We start from the raw sequence: 23,336 nt of genomic DNA on the forward strand, positions 1-23,336 counted from the left end.
CTGTAGGGAGAACTGTCAGAACATTTTTAATCCTACCATGAGAGAACAAAAGAAAAAAATGCCTTGCCATAAATTTTCAGAAATGCTTTGCATGTAAGTTACCCAACAAAATATCTCATCATCTTATTGCTAGTACCACATTTTCATGTAAACATACTGATTTATGTTATAAGGTTTGATAAGAGTAGATAACAGAACAGAGAAGATGGAACATAACTTATTCCTCCCCCTTGTCCCCTGGCTTTTTCAGATGAGGGAGACACAGGCACACGATATAAGATTCTCAAACCACAACAAAAAGTACAGGTGCCCAATGAAGAGGACCTCATAGTTCACGTTCCACACTATATTTATATACATTTGTTCTACTTTTTCAAGCTATTGCACCATCACAATATCTCGATTGTTGCTGTCAGAAGCATCTTACATTGTCTAGAGAAGATATTTAGGACAGAGGTCAGATTTATTGTATGCCCAGACACCTATGTACCCTTGAAGATTTCCCTTGGTCATGAACAAGGCACATTGTTCCTCTTGGTTTCAAATATATACACACATTCTTCTCAGGAGATAGAACTGTTCAGAGTTTCCTCCATCTCAAGGGTCTCAGGGACTCATATGAACCCAAATGCATTCAAAACAAAGAAGAAATGAACAATCGAAAGAAAGATGATGGAAAGTAGACATGTACGCGAAATGCGTTTCTACCATTTCTTTCGTGTCTTCTGTTTCTCCAGAAGCACGAAATGGGAAGCCCCCCCATCATCCATCAGAAGATGCCTCCTTATTTTGGAAAGAGAGTGCATGTGTGTTAGGGTGTGCAGGCCTGGAGCTTGGCTGCAGGCATGCTCTGGGGCCTGCCTGCACACCCCGCCACACATGCACTCTCAGAATGTCCCTGCAGCTAAGTGCCTCTTACTCTAGAGTAAGAGGAGCTCGGCTACAAGAATTGGCAGGGACATGCACTTTCCAGATGTGCCTGCACATCCCACCACACACACGCGCTCTTTCCAAAGAGAGTGTGCGTGTGGCAGAGTGTGCAGGCAGGCCCAGAAAGCACACAAGCCTGTCAGTGCTTACAGCTGAGTACCTCTTACTCTACAGTAGAAACAGTAGGTGCCAGATAAGAAAAATGCAGACCGGGAAGGAGAGCCAGTGGGTAGGAAGCCCCCTCTTATAATAGTCTGATTTTTTGAGCCCGAAATGAAAAAACAAAAACAAAAACCACTCTCCCAATTTTATGAAGCTTACAAAAAATGGATCGGAGTCCCCAACAAAAGCTAGGACACGAAACAGGACAAGGTTTGCCCCAAATGCACATATCTAGTGGAGAGCTGAATACGCCAGCCATTTGAAATGCTCTTAGTGTTGGAAACTCACATCTAAGTGAAAGAACAAAGCCATTAAGAGGAGGTCACAGACCAGGAAAAGACAAACATGCATGATCCACTTACAAAAACCAGGTTTCAATTAAAAAAATGTAATTGCCTATATTAAATCTCCAATGTCTATTCAAATAAGCTATATCAAGACTCACTTATCTGTGGGTTTATTTGATTTCCCATGATCACCACAATGTAGTTTGTGAATCTCTTGGTTCTTCGATGTGATTCTATGTATATTAGGGCCAGAAGTTGACCTCCCACTTTTCTCTTATTATGGAAGTGTTTGTTAAGGAAGTGGTTAAAGGAAAGTCCCCCCACCATCTATGGGGCAGCAGGTGAAGGGATGGAAAAAAATATAGCAATTTAGTATTATCCCTGTTTCTGGAATCCACAGGAGATAGAAATGGAACATATCCCCTACGGATCTTGCTGTATAAATAAAATCACAGCTAACAAAGATGGTTGGTAGAGGATTCCTTAGATTTACTGTTGCAAAGAGCTTAACCCACACTTGCTTATTTCATGATTTGCTCAACCATCACATAGCTGTAGTCTATGAAAGGGTTAGAGAAGGTCAACTGTCATGGGGAAAAGAAGATTCTCATGAGACAAATGCAATTTCATCCATACAATAATGACATGACCCTTGCTTTTCATACATCTCCTGAATATTTGTCAGTGGAGACTGCACGCATCAATAGAAAGCAATTTTCTGGACCCTTGGGCAAGAGGTTATGAGATGGAGACCATAGTGAGTCTATCTGTCAAGTTGCCCAAACCTTCTAGAAGACATTCCACCCACTGAAAATGCCTCTCAGCTGAAAGATATTCATTGACATTTCGAAGTTAGAAACTGAATATCTCCACGTTCTGCTTATTCACCTTCCCTTGCAAGGACTACACTTTGGAGTTATTATAACACATCTGAGCCTTTTGGCAAAGATCTAGTGGAGTATTATAATGCAGAGGTTCCAAACTTTTGTCCTTTAGATGTTTTGCACTTCATCTCCAAGAAATCCCAACCTTTGACAAAGGTGGCTGAAACTTTGGAGAGATGATGGTGCTGTCTACTTTTATTGTATGTTATGTTTTTTGCTTTTTATACATTGGTCTCCACTTTGAGTCCCAAGCCGGGAGAAAAGTTAGGTAGAAATAAATAAATGAATAATGAAGTCCCAACACTTGGAAGACTATAGCTTGGGAATCACTACCCTAAAGGAGGAGCACCCTTGTGGAGTTTGTCTAGCCATGCTCAAAGGATGGCAAAAAGTGTGGAGGCACGTAAGTGGGGACACCAGACATGCCTCCAATATTCCCATTTCCAAAGTCCCTAACTTCCTTACAATAAATCAGGAGAGCTCATGGACTTGAATGAGGAGTCATTTCCATGCCATGCTTTCACTTATTCTTAGGGAGTCCGAGATGCTTCTTTTGGGCCCAATCTACACTGTCATATAATCAAGATTGTGAGTCAAGATTATCTTATTTGAACTGGATTATATAGCAGTGTAGACTCAGAAACTGGATTATATGGCATCATAGATCCAGCTTCGGACAACCTCCTCCACTCCATCTCTTTGAAAAGAATGCAAAAAGGCATATGTTGTCTATCTTTAGTACACTGTTTATCTTTCCTTCTATAATTTCTTAAGTTTATGTCTAATTATCCCTATCGATTGGAAGAAGAAGGGAAACAGACAATTAGATATTTGAGAAGTGGTCTAATAAGCACAACAGACAGGTAGCAGATAAATTTTGCCAGTAACTGCCCACATTTTGAGACCAGAGTCTCTTTACTAGCCTTGCCAGTTGGTCTCTTGGATAGATCAATAGATCCCATTACTAGTACCATCTAAAGTAGACCAATTAAATAAATTGCTAAACAGCATATTAGCACTTCTACAAATCTCATTGATACAATGGATTGACTTTTCTTATGCTAAACAACTGGATTTAGGTTGTTGTAGGTTTTTGGGCTGTAGAACATGGCCCGAAAAACCTACAACAACAAGTTATTCTTGACGTGAAAGCCTCCAACAATAAACTGGATTTAGGTCTTCTTAGTGGTGGTCTCAAGTCTTTTTAATATTCTCCACAGAGAATAGATAGGTTTCCACCATACTTAGTTTTAAAGTAGACTATGTATATGTGTGTTAATTTGTTTTGCAGACATTAAAGCCTTCAGACACCCAGAAGGGAAGGAAAAAAGAAGAATGGGCTCCTTCTGGAAGTCTTTGGGAGCCACAATTCACTTTCTAAATAGATTGCAAAAATTCCTCTCCACAGAGAGATTAAAATAAAACTAAAGATTTTTTTTTTAAAAAAAGATCTTCCTGCTAACTTCCATTTTCCCCTCCTTCACATTTTTGATACTTTTTTTTGCCTGAAAGTTCCCAGGGCCCCTAAAATGACTGAAACCGATTATTTAAGTCAACATTTTCTTGTGACGTGCTTGAAACTGTCCCTACTTTTACGTTGTGTAACTGGATTGCTTCATTTGAATTTTACTGTTTTTGCCTCAGTTCTACTTATCTTAGTTCACCACCTGGGAAGGGATTTGCTCTGAAAAACATGGCATAGAAATACTTTAAGCAAATAAACTAAATATATTTCCCTGGGTGTTTACGTATGGTGCTCTGCTGTTCTTTTGTTTTAGGAGATGGGAGTATACACCCCTGTTGCTTTGCCTGCCATGATTCTGTTTGCAAAAACCTTCATGCTAACCTGTTTGCCCTGCCTTCCCAGCCAAATTGGTTTTGGGTGTCAGGTAGACACTCAGTTCCAGTTTCTCTTTGGAGAGGTGAGACTCATCCAGCTGGGCCCTTCCCCAGTTTTGCTCCATTAGAGCTGGTTCAGTCAAAGTTTCTGAGATCGGCCTTGCAGATACCTAAATGCGTTTCTAATTCCACCCTGCGACTAGAGACGGGCTTTATGAGAGTGGAGGCCAGGGTGTGGGTGGCCATACTCAACCTCTGGCTCAGACTATCCCGTCCACCCTTTGGTCTTGCCCCACTAACCATGAAGGATGACTTCCAATCCACATGGAAACAGACAATAGCATCAAAAATCTCCTCATTGGGATTTTCTCCAGGTCTACTACTCGCTATGGATTACTATCAAGCCAAAGCACTTATTAAACAACGTATCACAGACACAGAGCGACAACTAGATCTGGCCTCGGTTCCAACCTTCCTTATCAATGAAGACAGCAGATATCTTGCCTCCCCTATGGCATATTTAACAAACTTAGAGGTTCCTCTTCATCGAAGGGCCTTCACCCTGGCTCGATGCCATGCTCTCCCATCAGCTGTACTCGAAGGCCACTACCAGAAGATCCCTTTCCCAGAGAGACTCTGCCCCTGTGACTCGGGTCAAGTAGAAACAATAGAACATGTGCTCCTTCAGTGCCTGTTCTACAGGGATATCCGTGCCAGGCTCATCTTACCTCTGATATACAAGCACCCAGGCCATTCAGGACAATTTTATACCTCCCTGCTACTTGCAGATATTAATTCAGCTACAACCTACAATGTTGCAAAGTTCTGTGCAGCAGCATACAAAATCCGTCAGGGAATGACTAGTCCCAAAAGTTAACTGTGTGTCCAGTAATCTTCTTCCCTGAATCTACAATTCAGTGATGGATCTGGGCACTGTATGTTTTTACCCTGTTTCCCCTCTGCTCCCTCACCCAAATTGTGCTTCAGTAGTTATATTTATATTTTTAATGTACCAAACATACCAAGTTTGTATGAAAATGTGACTCTATTTCCTGTGCTGGTCAATGACCGAAATAAATGATTTGATTTGATTTGACTCATCCAGTCTCCTTTCCCAATGCTAGTACAAAAGGAAATGGAACCTATGTTCACCTATGTTTACTTAGGATTCTCCCTTGTTGCTATTTTTGCCTTGAAAAAAGCAATGAGCTGTTAACAAGGGAATATGCTGCCTGGGAGAGTAGTGTAGTCTCCTTTTCAGGAGGTTTTTAAACAAAGGATGGATGACCATCTGTTGGGAAACATAGGATTGTGTATTCTTTCCTGGCAGAATGCGGTTGGACTGGATAGCCTCAGGGATCCCCTCCAATCATATGTTTCTAGTATTCTAAGTGTTGGCAGGGGGTGATAAATACTTGTTTTGTGTGTCTAAAATTCTATATAAAGTATTTTATATGCATAGCTGGATCTTCTTGGTGACCAGAACCAAGATACAATGCTCTAGCATGCTGGTTTTGACATGGTACACAGTGACGGTTGGGGAAGAGAAGAGCTCATTTGCTAAAGAAAGTAGTTTAGAAGGTGACAGATCAGTTCACTCTCTTGACAGTAACAAGTATCTACACTACTCTCCAATATTGCAACATCTATGGGCATAATATTCTTATATCCCACGCCATTGTAGTTATTCCTACCAACAGGATCATGGTACAAATATGCAGATCTAATTCCCTCCTCCATTTATGCATTCTTTTTTTGTGTCAGTTGTCAGTTGTAGGAGTCCTCAGTGGCGCAAGGGGTTAAACCCTTGAGCTAGCAGGACTGAAGACCGACAGGTTAGAGGTTCGAATCCAGGGACAGCATGGATGAGCTCCCTCTGTCAGCTCCAGCTCCCCAAGCGGGGACATGAGAGAAGCCTCCCACAAGGATGGTAAAACATCAAAACATCTGGGCATCCCCTGGGCAATGTCCTTGTAGATGGCCAATTCTTTCACACTAGAAGTGACTTGCAGTTTCTCAAGTCACTCCTGACATGAAGAAGTTACATTGTGAGAAAAATAAACTTTTTTTTAAAAGAACAACCCCTCTTTGGCCACCCAGTACGCATTTACATAATGTACCGAACAACATTCCAACTGTCTATGGGAAATGACTCAAGGGGTTTCCCTTCTCTCAGACTTACAAACACAGACTGGTTTCAGAGAGGACCACTGGCTACTCTTTTGGCAAGTGATTGTTTTCTGTCCTTTCAGTTCAAATGCAGGCTGGCATTCAAACGTCAACGAGTCCCCATGGCGAAAGGTGGAGCCTTCTCTCCGGCCGTAGGCTGGCACCCCTGGATCTCCGCAGCCCCCTTGGTCGATCTCTGAAAGAAACAAAAACAGACAAGAAGAGAAGTAGAGGGAAAGGGACATGTATGTGCCCGCCTTTTATTGATGGTTCTTGAGATTGCAGGATTTTTTCCCCTGATGCCACGTGTAATACCATTAAGGAAGCCTGGTTTGTTATGATTATTGGAATAATGTGTTGGAGATACATCTACTTTCCTAGTGGGATGACGTTTCTGTAAGAATGGCCATGCATCTCCTCTATGCAGATCTACAATGCCTACTTGCTCAGATGGTATGTTAACATCTTCAGTCCCATTTCTAACTCAGTTGATTCCCTTCCTGGGAATTCACTTTTCAACTCAATTTTCCAATCTGGTCTATCCAAAGCTCTCCAGAGCTGATCAACATCAAGGATGGAAAAGAAAGGATCACCAGATTGCCATCCTTGATATAAAAGGTAGGTTTATTGTTGTTTTCTTTTATTTGGCCAGGGAAGTGACACTAGTCTTTCCATTCATCATAGAGACCATCCACAAGTATAGCACTTTATTTATTTATTTATTTATTTATTTATTTGCACCCCGCAGGGGACTCAGGGCGGATTATAATGTACATATGCATAGCAAACATTCAATGCCATACACACACAACATATATATAGACAGACATAGAGGCAGTTTAACATTCCAGATTTTCTTGAGGGTATTTTGGCCACCAGGGGAGCGGTTCCTTCACCGACGCTTTGCGACACTGATGAAGTACTTCCTCATTCTTTGCATGCTTGCTGGAGATTTTTATGGCCTCATAAATTAGTTAAATTTGCCTCCCTGCATAAGGGGTACTTGACAGATGCAACTGTCTTTCGGGCTGCAAAGGTCGACAGCAAGCTATACAAATTGGTCGGACACTCACTCTGACTCAGGCTGGCTTCGAACTCATGACCTTTCGGTCAGTAGTGATCTTAATGCAGCTTACTCCCAACCAGCTGCGCCACAGTCCCGATGGGCTCCATGATAAGCGATCCTGGGATTTGTTGTGGCACTTGAACTTCCAGACAGAGAAAGTTAAATAACTCATAAAAATAAACATCCTGGAATTTAACAGCATGGGATTTTTTTGTGTTGTCAGACTACATTAATTCTGCAGTATGGATACAGCCCTAGAATGTATCCACATTACACAGATATAGCACTTTGATAGCACTTCAAGTGCATTGTCTCCATGCTATCGAATCCTGGGATTTGTAGAATGGGTGAGATACATTGACTTTTCTGCTAGAGTGTTGTGGTGAGATTTAGCTGTGTCTAATAAATGAACAGGAAATAATTAAAAACACACACAAGCAAGCAGTAAGTTGTGATCAACCAATGAAAATCTTTCCCTACTCATGCATGTAATACTTTAATGGTGAAGGACCAGAACAGTTATACTGTTCCGAGTGCTATAAGTGGAATCTTCCACTGATTAATTATTGAAAAAATACATTTAGAGATATTTTTAGAGCTCATCCCATTTTAGCTGATGTTCTAATTGGTCTGTTTTAAGCTACATCAAAAACCACCTTTAATGCACCAAGAGTCAGAGAATGGCGTTGAATCAAAAGAGGGGTTGCGTAGCTTCCAAAAGTGTTGTAGTTTCACTACACAACCCTTGTACCATTGTACTACCTATAACACAATGTGCATTGTCTTGATGTTTTCCATTGCTCTTTGGGGAACAGGCCCCACACAAAAGTTTGCTGGGGGATAAACTTGCACAATTTTTTTTTATCGTGTCAGGAGTGACTTGAGAAACTGCAAGTCGCTTCTGGTATGAGAGAATTGGCCATCTGCAAGGACGTTGCCCAGGGGACGCCCGGATGATTTGATGTTTTTATCATCCTTGTGGGAGGCTTCTCTCATGTTCCCGCATGAGGAGCTGGAGCTGATAGAGGAAGCTCATCTGCCTCTCCCCGGATTTGAACCTGCAACCTGTCGGTCTTCAGTCCTGCCAGCACAGAGGTTTAACCCACTGCGCCACCGGGGGCTCCAGTTGCACAATGACTTAGGGTGCATCTAGACTGCAGAATTAGTACGCTTTGGCACCACTTTAACTGCCCTGGCTCAATGCTTTGGAATCCTGGGATTTGTAGTTTGGTGAGACATTAGCAGCCTTTGGCAGAAAAGACTTTGTAAAACCAGAATTTTCCATAGTACTGAGCTAGGGCAGCTAAAGTGCAGTCAAAATGCCTTCATTCTAGACCAGGGGTCCTCAAACTTTTTAAACAGAGGGCCAGGTCACAGTCCCTCAAACTGTTGGAGGGCCGGATTATAATTTGAAAAAAGATATGAATGAATTTCTATGTACACTGCACATATCTTATTTGTAGTGCAAAAAACAACATAATAATTAAAATGAAGAACAATTTTTAACAAATATAAACTTATTAGTATTTTAGTGGGATGCGTGGGCTTGCTTTAGGCCAGGGGTCCTCAAACTACGGCTCGGGGGCCGCATATGGCCCCCCAAGGTCATTTACCCGGCCCTCACTCAGAGTCAACCTAAGTCTGAAATGACTTGAAAGCACACAACAACAAGAATAACAACAACAACAACAACAACAATCCTATCTCATAAGTCAAAAGCAGGCCCACAATTCCTATTGAAATACTAATAAATTTATATTTGTTTTAATTATTGTATTGTTTTAAAGGGGTTTTTTGCACTACAAATTAGATATGTGCAGTGTGCATAGGAATTTATTCTTTTTTTTTTCAAATTATAATCCGACCCTCCAACAGTTTGAGGAACTGTGACCTGGCCCTCTGTTTAAAAAGTTTGAGGACCCCTGGTCTAGAATGAAGGCATTTTGACTGCACTTTAGCTGTCCTGGCTCAGTACTATGGAAAATTCTGGTTTTACAAAGTCTTTTCTGCCAAAGGCTGCTAATGTCTCACCAAACTACAAATCCCAGGATACCAGTTTGAGGTATTATGACCTGGCCCTCTGTTTAAAAAGTTTGAGGACCCCTGCTTTAGGCTGATGAGATAGGATTGTTGTTGTTGTTGTTGTGTGCTTTCAAGTCATTTTAGACTTAGGTTGACCCTGAGCAAGGGCCGGGTAAATGACCTTGGAAGGCCCTTGCTCAGGGTCTAGAACATGGGTCCTTAGTTTGAGGACCCCTGTTCTAGACTATAGATGCATCTTCGAAAAGTGAAACTGGTTGTATATCTCTTACATAGAATATAGCTCTGCTAGCACAATTTTAATCGTGAAATGTGAAATGTCTGAAAGATACAACTACTAGCAAAAAAGGTTATCAACATGATTCTCGCCAATGTTTCCAGGTATAAATTGTATTTGTATCTCACTTTTCTCCTAGATTGGGAGACGGTGGCATTTTTCTCTCTTACACACACAAAGACATAATACACTCCTTTTGGGTATTTATTTTCTTAATATGTGTAAATGAGAAATCCCTTTGGGGAGAATAGAAAAAAAAATATTCCAAACTAATTGGAAAACAATTGCAAATCACATTTCTTGAGACTTGGGAAATCCCAATGAGAGTATAGTAATAGACTGATACGAATCATTCCAATGCACATATAGGGTTGTTTTCACTGAAAACAGCATTTTCTGTGTAGCAAATAGCACATTTTTGCTTTACTGTACAGATAATACTCCCACACATATGCACACATACAGACTCAAAGTGTGTGTGAATTTTCTGCAGAATAATCCGTGAATTGCGAATATTTGTTTATTTACGACATTTCTACCCTGCCTTTCTGCAGCCCGGAGGTGACTCAAGGTGGCTTTACAGCCAAGCAGCCATTCGATGCCTTCAACAATAAGCAACTAAAAGCAACATTTAAAACAGAATAATAAAATACATACATTAGGCCTTTAATAACATATAAAGCCAATATCTTGATTTTAACTATGAGACGAGATGAGATGTTATGATGTTTATTGATTGTTATAATGTTATTCTTTTAACTTGTTTTTAACTGTTTTTATCATGTTTAAGTATTGTATTTGCTTTGTTAACCGCTCTGAGTCGCCCTGAGGGTTGAGAAGAGCGGTATACTAATATAGTAAATAAAATCTTCAGTTAGCCTCGTTTGAGCCATTTCAATATTCAATAATTCCATGTTTATTTATTTAAAACTTTTATGTCCTGATCTTCTCTATCTCCGTAGAGGGACTCTTCATTTCCAAAGGCTTGTTCAAAAAGCCGCATTTTTACTTTTTATGGAAGGATATGAGGGAGGGGGGCTGATCTAGTATCCCTAGGAAGGGAATTCCACAGCTGAGGGGCCACCACTGAGAAAGCCCTCTCTCTCATCCCTGCCAGTTGCACCTATGCAGAAGGCAGAACCGAGAACAGGTCCTTCCCAAATAATCTGGAGAACAAGCCCTATGAAGAGCGGCTTAAGGAGCTGGGCATGTTTAGCCTGAAGAAGAGAAGGCTGAGAGAAGATATGATAGTCATGTATAAATATGTGAGAGGAAGCCACAGGGAGGAGGGAGCAAGCTTGTTTTCTGCTTCCCTGGAGTCTAGGATGCGAAACAATGGCTTCAAGCTACAAGAAAGGAGATTCCATCTGAACATGAGGAAGAACTTCCTGACTGTGAGAGCCATTCAGCAGTGGAACTCTCTGCCCCGGAGTATGGTGGAGGCTCCTTCTTTGGAAGCTTTTAAACGGAGGCTGGATGGCCATCTGTCAGGGGTGATATGAATGCAATATTCCTGCTCCTTGGCAGGGGGTTGGACTGGATGGCCCATGAGGTCTCTTCTAACTCTTTGATACTATGATTCTTAGATGGTTAGTAGGGAGATATACGTTTGGACAGGTAAGCTGGGCTTACTATTGTTTTCAAAGACTTCCTCACTGCGGGAATACAACCATTAAACTTAGTCGTTCTCTACTTTTCACCAAATCAATGCCTTAAATACCAGAGCTGTTTTAGCATGAAAACATACAGAAAGCGCCATAGGCACATGCTTCCCATATTCACCATCATTTCCTCATGTTAGGGTAAGGGAAAAGAGAGTTAACCTATGGCAACTTCTAATTTTAAAATATAGCTCTGTGAATTGGCAATTAATAGCTTTCTTCATATCTATTTGTCAAGCTACTTGTTTTCTACCCAGTTCTTCTGAAAGTTCCCATTGTGAATAGTGACCCACAAACTGACCCTGTCATAATTTGTAATTAACTCACTGACTTACAAATCCAATATATTTTGTTTCAGATGAAAGCTACAAAACCGCAATCTTTCAGAACAAAACCCAGAATTGTTCCTGGAAATAGAACTACATGGCAATGTAAAACTCTTTCCAATGAGTTCACGGATTATTTTTATAAGATGGATGCCCTCGGGGAAGATCATGATCTTAACAAACATCATTTGTGTTTGAGAACTATGTGACACAACCACACATTCCACCTCGAAGAAAGGTTTCACTTTTAGAGAAGTTTAAGAAAAATGGAATAAAGGATTATTTCTGGAGCACTGTGATGCATGATTGCAAGCTTAAATCTGCTCTTACTCTAAAATCCCAAAGCAAAAGATGGTCTCAACTTGAAATGAAGATTTACAAAGTCCCTTTAGCAAAACATAATAATAATAATAATAATAATAATTATTATTATTATTATTATACTTTATGTATACCCCGCTACCATCTCCCCAAGGGACTCAGTGCGGCTTACATGAGGTGGAGCCCAATACAACAATACAAGCAATAATAACAACAATACAAGCAATTAAAAATAAAAACATAGACAATAAAATATGCAAAAATTAACAATAAGACAACACACAATTAAAACTGTGGGAAGGCCAAATGTAAAGTTAAAATTGGAAGTAATGCCGGGGCATGGGCGAAAAGGTGATAGTGGCGTTTGTGGAAAACATACAAGCAGACCTAAAATGTAAAGTGCTTTGGAGGAAAAATGCTATGGGATCATTATTCTGGGAAGGCACACTGGAACAACCACGTCTTCAAAGTCCTCCTAAAGACTGCCAGAGTTGGGGCCCGTATATGAACCCACATGATCTCTCCGATCATCTGGAGAGGCCCTGCTCACGATCCCACCTACGTCGCAAGCGCGGTTGGTGGGGATGAGGGACAGGGCCTTCTCTGTGGTAGCCCCCCCCCGACTCTGGAACTCTCTCCCTCAAGGACATCAGACAAGCCCAACGTTGGCAGTCTTTAGGAAGAGCTTGAACACCTGGCTGTTCATGTCCCAAATGCACTTTACTAGATATTTAAGATTGTCTGCACACCGCACCTACCTCTAAAAACCTATACATTTCACCTGTCATGTCCAGCACTTTTTAAATTTTATTCATTACATTTGGCCCGGCCTTAGTTTTAAATGCGTCGTGGCGTTATTGTTCTAATGTTTATTGTTATTGCCTTAATGTTTATTGTTTTGCTTTATGAGTTTTATTGTTGTATTTGTTATGCTGTTGTTTTATTGAGGGCCTTGGCCTTTTGTAAGCCGCCCCGAGTCCTTCGGGAGATGTTAGCGGGGTATAAATAAAGTTAATAAATAAATAATAATAAGATCTCATTTGGCATGAAGCCCAACGATGGAACAATATGCAAAGCATGAGTTGAACAGTAGGAACAGGAGGAAAGCATGCCTTTGTGTGCTTTATTTGTGCCCACGGCAGGATCACTTCAGAACTCCAACCTGGTAGGATATCCATTTCCCCTTGCATTTCTTAAACCACGACCCGACACTTTTACTTCTATTTCCATCCTATTTTCCCCCTGCAGAGATATACTGCTTAGAAAAAGACAAATTGTATTCAGGATCCACGGATATTGCCGGTGCAATTTTCCCTTGTTATCTGCTTACGCTCCATTTTATTTTGAAAGGATTCCTTTTTTCTCCCTGTTGCTATTAACACTGAGAGTTTTCTCCCTCTTTCATGGCTTCTACAGTGTGTTGCTGCTATTAATCTATGTCAAATCCCTCTCATGTTCCACTTACTTTGGGGCTTTTTCTCCCTTTTTTAAAAAAATCCCCTTCATCTGTGATCAACCACCTTGTTTTTGCAGTTTGCTCGTCGCAAAAACAGAAAAAGAGAACGGAAAGTTTCTTTCCAACATCCCCGTACCTTTTCAATTTCTGATGTCAAATCCAAAACTTCTTTATTGATGGGATTATCTAATCCAGGATTTGCATAAATCCGTCTCCCTGTTCTGATGGGGAAGAGCAATTAACTTCTCTTGCTATTAAATGATCACCAGAAAGTTGACAGAAGAGTTTAGTTTCTGCCAGAAAACCCTAAAGCACCGAAATGCTTCATTATAACAGAAGAGTAGTGACAGTAGAACAATTTGTACCTAGGAATAGAAAAAATATTCAAATACATTTGAAAACTGGTGAAAATGTGCTTCTTAAATGCTGAGAACCACTAACAAGAAGAACCTTGAACTAATGAGGTTCTGTGCAAGGTCTTATTCTACAAAGAATTTCCATATTGTTTTCTGTATGGAAGATGTTACAGTTTGGATGCTATTTAGAAGAAAACTCAAACAGGGTTGTTTTGCAGAGACAACAGCATTTTTTGGTACAGGAAACAGCATTTGTTGTGAAAATAAGAAATCTGCGGAGAAATATTATTTTCTGAATCAAGGAATGCAATTTTCTGAACAGTCAAATGATCATTTTACACAGGGTAAATGTAGATTTTAGGAGCCCCCGGTGGTGCAGTGGGTTAAACCACTAAGCTGTTGAACTTGCTGACCGAAAGGTCACCAGTTCAAATTTGGGGAGCAGGGAGAGCTCCTGCTGTTAGCTCCAGCTTTTGCCAAACTAGCAGTTTGAAGACATGCACATGTGAGTAGTTCAATAGGTACCACTTTCGCGGGAAGGTAACAACTCTCCATGCAGTCATGCTGGCCACATGACCTTGGAGGTGTCTATGGACAATGCTGGTTCTTTGGCTTGGAAATGGAGATGAGCACCAACCCCCAGAGTTGGACATGGCTGGACATGTCAGGGAAAACCTTTACCTTTATCTACGTGTGGATTTTAACCTTGATGGCCTCTTTGAATACTCCATCCTGGGTTTCCTGGGGCAACATATGAGTAGTATTTAGGGTGAAAGTGGAAGTATTTTTCATTTGAACGGCCATGGTTCAATGCTATGGCATCTTGGAAATTGTAGTTTTTTGAGACACCTGCACTCTTTGGCAGAGAAGGTGAAAGAACTTGTCAAATAACAACTGCAAGGATTTCAAAGCATTTAGCCATGGAAGGTAAAGTGGAATCTATTATTATACTGAGTCAAAAACACAGTATGTCACAGCAAATGAGATCTATATGCTGGGTCTCATATAACAAAATCACAAGTCGAACACTTCCCAAGTGTCTAGGGCTGTGTGATGTATTTTTGAATGATGCGCGCAAATCCAAGTAAGATGGTCTTATGCAGTTGACAGATCGTGATTTTGTCAATGTTTATGGTTCCAAATGCCAGCTGAGATCTCTTGCCACGGCACCCAGTGAGCCAATGACCATTGGGATCACCTGTACTGGTTTATGCCAGAGCCTTTGCAGTTTGATGTTGAGGTCCTGATAACGTCTGGGTTTTTCCTATTGTTTATCCTCTATTGTTGTTGTTGTTGTTATTATTATTATTATTACTATTATCATTTGAAACACAACAAGATGAGTCCACAGCAGACACTTTGCTGGCTGTTGAATTGGATCACATTATTATTATTATTATTATTATTGTTATTGTTATTATTATTGTTATTTTCTTCCTATGGTTTGAGGCCATAGGGAGAATTTACAGTGTATATGTATGACAACTCTTTTAAAACTCAGGCTAAAGTCAGAAGTCATGATTTCTAAATGTAGGAAATATGAATCCCTACTGGGAAAGAGTTCTGATATCCCAAAATCCTGGACACACACCCCTGAGTTTTTGAATTTGCACTGGAATCCTAAACCCGCCCTGATATAAGGTGCATCTGCATTGGAGAATTAATGCAGTTTGACATTGACTCCACATTAACTGCCATGGCTCAATGCTAAGGAATCATGAAAACTGGAGTTTGGTTAGGCACTAGCACTCTTTGTCAGAGAAGGGGAAAGACACTGAAAAACTACAACTACTATTACTTCATAACATTGAGCCATTGCAGTTAAAGTAGTGTCCAACTGCATTCTTTCTAAAGTGTAGGTGTGCTTAATTATGCAGTTGAACTCAGTGGGGCTTGCTTTTAAGTATATCTATTGGGGATTTCATTGAGAGGGCTGGTGGACCGTAGGTACAGTCTACAGCTAATCTAAAGCCACACCTCTGCAGCTTCAACTAAGGATAGTGTGTCTCCTCTGAATGAATGCCTGGAGGAGGTGAAAGGCTGGATGATAAAAAAACAATTTGAAACTGAATCCAGACAAAACAGAGGTGCTTGTCATCAAGGGTCCTAATTTGTGTCAACCAGTTCTGGATGGCAGTTCCGCTCTCCCTGAAAGGCTGTGCTTGCAACTTGGGAAAAGGGCTCCTGGATTCATTTCAAATCTCAGCCCAGGTAGATGCGATGGTCAGGTGTGTTTAGTATCAGCTTCGGCTGATACTCCAGCTGAGCCTCTTCCTAGATTTGGAGGGCCTAAAGATTGTGGTGCATGTGCTACTAACCTCAAGATTGGACTTCTGCAATGTGCTTTACATTGGGGCTACTTTTCTACCAAGTTTGGAAACTTCAGTTGGTTTAAAATATGGCAGCCAGACTGGTTATGGAAACATTCAGGAGTGAACATATCAGACCTATCCTAAAGTCACACCACTAGCTGCCAACTAGTTTCCGGGCACAATACAAGGTGTTGATTTTGACCTTTAAAGCTCTACACGGTTTGGGTCTAGGTTACCTAAAGATCACCTTCTCCCATACGATCTGTCTCACACATAAATGTCCTGTGGGGGACATGTCATATCTATCCTCTAGCTGCCAACTCCACTAGCTGCCAACTAGTTTCGGGGCAAAGTATAGGGTGTTGGTTTTGACCTTTAAAGCCAGGGGTCCACAAACCTTTTAAACAGAGGGCCAGGTTATAGTCCCTCAAACTGTTGGAGGGCCGGATTATAATTTGAAAAAAAAAATGAATGAATTCCTATGCACAGTGCACGTATTGTAGAACAATACAATAATTAAAATGAAGAACAATTAAACTTATTAGTATCATTGGGAAGTGTGGGCCTGCTTTTGGCTGATGAGATAGGATTATTGTTGTTGTGTGCTTTTCAAGTCGTTTCAGACTTAGGTTGACCCTGAGTGAGGGCCGGGTAAATGACCTTGGAGGGCCGTATTCAGCCCCCGGCCTGTAGTTTGAAGACCCCTGTTTAAAGCCCTACATGGCTTGCCTAACGGATCACCTCCTGTAGAATCTGCCCCACACTGATGTCCTCTAGGGTGCAGTTACTCCAACCTGCCACAACCCAACTGGTGACCATCACCCAGCGGACATTTTCATCTGCCACCCAAAGACTCTGGAATGACCTGCCAAAAGAGCCCTGATAATTAAAGATCTATCTCTTCTGGAAGACCTACCAAGCTAGTTTTTAAGCATGAATTTTAAACATGTGTCCTTTGTTTAATCTCTCCTTTTTTGTATTTTAATATGTACATTTTATAGAAATACATTTTAATATATATTTGTGGAATTTTTACAATGTTTATGTGTTTTCATCTCTAACCTGCCTTGAGCCACAAGGAGAGGTGAGTAAGAACTATAATAATAATAATTAAATTTAAGTTCTGCAAAGAGAAGGAGAGGTGAGAGAATACTGGGCAAACTCAAACTCCAGATGGTGTGAGCAAAATGTCAACTAAAAACTTGAAATGTTGTCCCCCTCCCATTTCTTTCTTTCTTTTTTTACTCTTCACTCCATTAAGCTTTGAAGTCGTTAAGTGAGGTCAATAGCAGTCAGTCAGGAGGAGGTGCAACAGAAAGCAAGAGGGAAGTGCGGGGAGAGAAAAGTACATTAAAAAATAAACATCCCCTGAATATTCTGCAAACATCCATTACAAAGGTTGATGAACTCATAAAGCTGCACCGGCAGAGAGCCAACTGGGAAAATATATATATACATATGTAGCACTCTGAGAAAACTATTTGTTCTGACCTAGTTCTTTTAAAAACCGGATGAGGAAAATGTCTGATACAGCAGAGGGTCATTTTCATATCTGCAGCATGAAGCAAGGTCAGACTTTTGGCCTCAAATGCGCTCATTTTGCTTACATGAATCAGGTTTGGTGGGCAACCAAAGTGACCTTCCCCACCATATTTGTTACATCATAGTCAACATATTGTATTATGTGGCCCAAATATCTGCTTTCCCAATAGAATTTGGAAATATTGCTCTTTTGGACTACAACTCTCAAAATACATCTGCCAGCAAGGACTATTTATTTTACAACAACCATGCAAATTTTAAAGGTTCTGCATTTGTTGTAGTTCAACAATTTCTCTGAGGTTTTGTTTTTCTGCATCTTAACCTCGTTCAACCCAAATATCTCCTTTAAACATGCAGAATCTTACTCACAGTAAGGATGGATAGATCGATTTGGACACAAGCTGGAATGTGTCCAGAGGAGAGCGACTAAAATGATAAAAGGTCTGGAGAACAAGCCCTATGAGGAACGGCTTAAGGAGCTGGGCATGTTTAGCCTGAAGAAGAGAAGGCTGAGAGGGGATATGATAGCCATGTATAAATATGTGAGAGGAAGCCACAGGGAGGAGGGAGCAAGCTTGTTTTCTGCTTCCTTGGAGACTAGGACGCGGAACAATGGCTTCAAACTACAAGAGAGGAGATTCCATCTGAACATGAGGAAGAACTTCCTGACTGTGAGAGCTGTTCAGCAGTGGAACTCTCTGCCCCGGAGTGTGGTGGAGGCTCCTTCTTTGGAAGCTTTTAAACAGAGGCTGGATGGCCATCTGTTGGGGGTTATTTGAATGCGATGTTCCTGCTTCTTGGCAGGGGGTTGGACTGGATGGCCCATGAGGTCTCTTCCAACTCTTAGATTCTATGATTCTATGATTCTATGATTTGTCCCAAAGAAATGGGAAATTAATGTTTCCATTTGATATTTGTCTTATGTCTGTTATAACAGGCTGTGCTTTTTATTTAAATTTAGTTTATTAAGTTATAATTCGTATTTATATGTTGGGTTGTATACATTTTGTTAGTATGGATGTATTGTTGTTGTATTCGGGCATTGAATGTTTGCCTTTTATGTTTGGAATCTGCCCTGGAATATAAATAAATTATTATTATTATTATTATTATTATTATTATTATTATTATTATTAGAAACATAACAAGATGAGTCCACAGCAGACAAGATCACTCTGCTGGCTGTTGTATTGGATCACACGTCGAACACTTCCCGAGTGTCTAGGATTATGTGATGCATTGGCAAATTATGCGTGCAAATCCCAGTAAGGTGATCTTTTGCAGCTGGCAGATGGTAATTTTGTCAGCATCGATTGTGTTTCAGTGCAGGCCAAGGTCTTTAGGCACTGCACCCAGTGTGCCAATCACCACTGGGACCACCTTTACTGGCTTGTGCCAGAGTCTTTGCAGTATTATTATTATTATTATTATTATTATTATTATTAGAAACACAAGATGAGTCTACAGTTCTTTGCAGTTCGATTATTATTATTATTATTATTATTATTATTATTAATAATCAGTTTATCTTTGTGATCATGCTTCTCCTAGAGCCCCTGGTGGTGCAATGAGTTAAACCCTTGTGCTGGCAGGACTGCTGACAGACAGGTCAGCAGTTTGAATGTGGGGAGAGCGAGTTGAGCTCTCTCTTTCAGCTCTAGCTCACCATGTGGGGACATGAGAGAAGCTTCTCACAAGGATGACAACACATCAAACATCCAGGCATCTCCTGTACAATGTCCTTGCAGATGGCCAATTTTATCGCACCAGAAGCGAATTGTAGTTTCTCAAATTGCTCCTGACATAAAAAAAAATGCTTCTCCTATCCTATGTAGGTAAAGGTAAAGGTTTTCCCCTGACATTAAGTCCAGTCGTATCCGACTCTGGAGGTTGGTGCTCATCTCTATTTCTAAGCTGAAGAGCCGGCGTTGTCTGTAGACACCTCCAAGGTCATGTTGCTGGCATAACTGCATGGAGCGCTGTTACTGTCCAGCTGGAACAGAACCTATTGATCTACTCACATTTGCATGTTTTTGAACTGTTAGGTTGGCAGAAGCTGGGGCTCATAGTGGGAGCTCACCCTGCTCATCAAATTTGAACCCACGACCTTTCGGTCAGCAAGTTCAACAGCTTAGCACTTTAACCTACTGCACCACCGGGGGCTCCCCTATCTTATATACTCATATATAAATCAACTCCCAAAATGTGGGTTGACTTGTCCACAGGTCAATGTGTTTACTGTACCTTCACCCTTATTATAAAATAATTAAAATTTTAAAAGCAGCAACCCTTTCTACTCCCTTTACTATGGCACAGTTTCTGGACATTTTGAGTGCTTAGATGTGACAATGGTGGTGATGGCAACTGGCCCTCAGAGGTCTCATCTACACACAGCCATATAATACAGTTTCTGAATCCATTTTATCTGCTTTGAACAGTGTAAACTCATATCATCCTGTTCAAAGCAGATAATCTGGATTCAGAATCTGGATTATATAGCATCATAGATTTAGCCTGAGATGGCACTGGTGGCTTCCACTTTCCATGTAATGGTCCTGACTTATCCACAGCCATATCAAAATCCATAATTTTGTCCACAATTTATACTAGAGGTTGCTTTATATAATGAATACATATGGTAATGTTTCCCGAACAAGAGAAGAAGGAGACAATCCACAAACATTTCTCCCACTCTTGTTCTGATACTGGAAACTATAGCTTGGGAATCAGCAATGGGCTGGAAATTATCTCATATAAAGAAATTTAAGTCACACAGGTTTGAACTTAAATTTCAATGGCTCAATGCTATGGAATCCTGAGATTTTTACTTTGGTGATGACCAATCCTCTTTGGCCGGGGGTTTAGCACAGCTGGTTAATCACACCCAATTATAAGATCTATCAATAAAAGGTTGCCAGTTCGAAGCTCCGGGTCGGTGTGAGCTGCCGACTGTCAGTCCAGCTTACTGTTGACCTAAGCAGTTCAAAAACAGCTTTAGCTGTAATTAGAGAAATTAGGTACTGCTAAAAGCTGGAGAGGTATTTTATGACACCATAACGAAAGAAGATCAGAAAATGCTGGGTGACCAAAAGGAAGGAGGAAGCCCAGATGGCTCTTTGTCATAGAGGATGGAGCAACAGCACCCCATGTGGCTGCATTCAAATCCAACCTTCCATGGCACAAAAAACTGGACATTGAGTCGAAACAACACACCTCCTTCTGTTATGTCTGTCTGTGCATTGTGTATACAAAACGACATTGAATATTTATATGTGTACTGTGATCCGCCCTGAGTCCCCCTTCGGGGTGAGAAGGGCGGGATATAAATAAAGTGTTGTTGTTGTTGTTGTTGTTGTTGTTGTTGTTGTTGTTGTTATATGTCAAAGAAGCCTAAAGACTTAAAACTACAACTCCCAGGATTCCATAGCACTGAGCTACAGCAATTAATGGGGTGTCAAACTAAGGCCCCTTTTATGCTGCCATATAATCCAGATTACCAAAGGAGATAATCCACATTATCTGGTTTGAACTGGATTATATGAGTCTACACTGCCATATAATCAAGTTCAAATCACATTATCTGGATTTTATATGGTAGTGTAGAAGGGTCTTGAATTAATTCTGTAATGTATGTACACCCTAAAACCCTGGACAGGAGATAATAGCACTGGGATTGGTTGGAAGGTATAGATGTTCCCAGATTTTGCAGCATTTTGCTGTAAGGAATGTTTTAATTATGAAAAGAAACCCAAAATACTAAAAATCTGGCAGAAAGATGGCAGAGAAGACGAGGTTATAGTTCTGCTACAAAGCTAATGCAGCTCATCCCTCTGGAGAAGCAACCTTAAGCTGTTCCCACTCACTTATATTCTTGTTTCTTAAAGGTAAACAAGACCCAGATGAACCGCGAAAAAAATAGCAGTAGCAGAAAATTGAAAGCATTGCTTTCCCCTCTGTTTCAGTGATCTTTAAACAAGGGGCAAGGGAAGAGAAGAGAGTTTTCTTTTCTCTCTTCACAACAGCACATAATATTCTCAGGAGACGGATGCAAACCAGGGCAATTTTGATAAGACTAGGAACAGTATTTGAAAACTTTCTCCCCGAAAGGGTGGAACTTAGCAATTCTTTAACATCAAGAAACCTGCATAAGGACAAATACAGTCTCAAGATAATTTTTGGAATTTGGGAGATATTTTGTGAAATTTGCACATTGCTTTTTTGTGCAAAAACACATAGCATTAAGAGAAGAGACATCACAACGGTAACAAAGGTCCGCATAGTTAAAGCAATGTTAAAGTGGCTGTCTGGATGAGGATGAACAAGCTGAAGATTAATCCTGACACGGAGCCCCCAGTGGCACAGTGGGTTAAACCCCTGTGCCGGCAGGACTGAAGACTGACAGGTCGCAGGTTCGAATCCAGGGAGAGCCGGATGTGCTCCCTCTGTCAGCTCCAGCATCAAATCATCCAGGCGTCCCCTGGGCAACGTCCTTGCAGACGGCCAATTCTCTCACACCAGGAGTCACTCCTGATACGACCAAAAAAAAAAATCCTGACAAGACGGAGGTCCTCTTGGTCGATCATAAACCAGATCGGGGTATAGGGTGGCAACCTGTGTTGGACGGGGTTGCACTCCCCCTGATGTCACAGGTCCGCAGTTTGGACTCATCACTTACGCTTGAAGCTCAGGCATCGGCGGTGGCCGGGAGGGCCTTTGCACAACTAAGACTAATGCACCAACTGCGACCGTACCTCGTGAAGGCAGATCTGGCCAGGGTGGTCCATGCCTTAGTCACCTCCAGATTGGATTACTGTAATGCACTCTACGTGGGGCTACCCTTGAAAACGGTCCGGAAAATTCAACTGGTCCAATGGGCGGTTGCCAGGTTGTTAACTGGCGCTCCTTACAGGGAGAGGTCAACCCTCCTGTTTAAGGAGCTCCATTGGCTGCCGTTCATTTTCCGGTCCCAATTCAAGGTGCAGGTGCTTACCTACAAAGCCCTAAACGATTTGGGACCTGCCTACCTGCATGACCGCATCTCTGTGTATGAACCCACACGATTTCTTTGTTCATCTGGAGAGGCCCTACTCACGATCCCACCTCCATCGCAAGCGTGATTGGTGGGTACATGGGATAGGGCATTCTCGGTGGTGGCCCCTCAACTCTGGAACCCGCTCCCCAAGGACATTAGGCATGCCCCAACTCTGGCAGTCTTTAAGAGGAGCCTGAAAACATGGTTGTTCCAGTGTGCCTTCCCCGAATAAGGAAACCTTAAGCAACATGTCCCTAATCACACTTTACTAATGATCTAGGATTGTCTGCTCGCTCCATCTCTTTCCAAATACCTATCCTAGTTATATGTCACCTTGTCATGCCCAGCATTTTTAAAATTTTAATTATTACATTTGGCCCTGCCATAGGTTTTTAATGCGTCGTGGTGTTATTGTTACTGTTTATTGCTTTGTTTATGAGTTTATTTATTGTCTGTATTGCTGTTGTTGCTTTTTTTATTGATGTATTTAGGCTCGGGCTCTTGTAAGACGCACCGAGTCCTTCAGGAGATGGTAGCGGGGTATAAATAAAGGATTATTATTATTATTATTATTCTATGGATGTAAGACCTGGACCATAAGGAAGGCTGAGTGAAGGAAGATAGATGCTTTCGATCTGGGCTGTTGGAGGAAAATTCTGAGAGTGCCTTGGACCAC

The 23,336-nt window shown here is 41.2% G+C and overlaps 1 protein-coding gene across 5 annotated transcripts in view; it reads right to left on the reverse strand.

The window, feature by feature from the left end:
• The window catches only part of CSMD2 (CUB and Sushi multiple domains 2), a 984,984-nt gene that overhangs the window by 346,035 nt on the left and 615,613 nt on the right, over positions 1–23,336 (reverse strand). For 4 of the 5 annotated variants that reach the window (XM_067473669.1, XM_067473670.1, XM_060784605.2 and 1 more), the window contains exon 13: positions 6,285–6,467. The exons of the other annotated variant lie outside the window; for it this stretch is intronic. In XM_067473669.1, coding sequence (XP_067329770.1) covers positions 6,285–6,467 — 183 coding nt within the window. The remainder of the gene's footprint in view (positions 1–6,284; positions 6,468–23,336) is intronic. 5 annotated transcript variants of the gene reach the window in all.

The sequence above is a fragment of the Anolis sagrei genome, chromosome X, assembly GCF_037176765.1.
Source record: "Anolis sagrei isolate rAnoSag1 chromosome X, rAnoSag1.mat, whole genome shotgun sequence".
Taxonomy (NCBI): Eukaryota; Metazoa; Chordata; class Lepidosauria; order Squamata; family Dactyloidae; genus Anolis; species Anolis sagrei.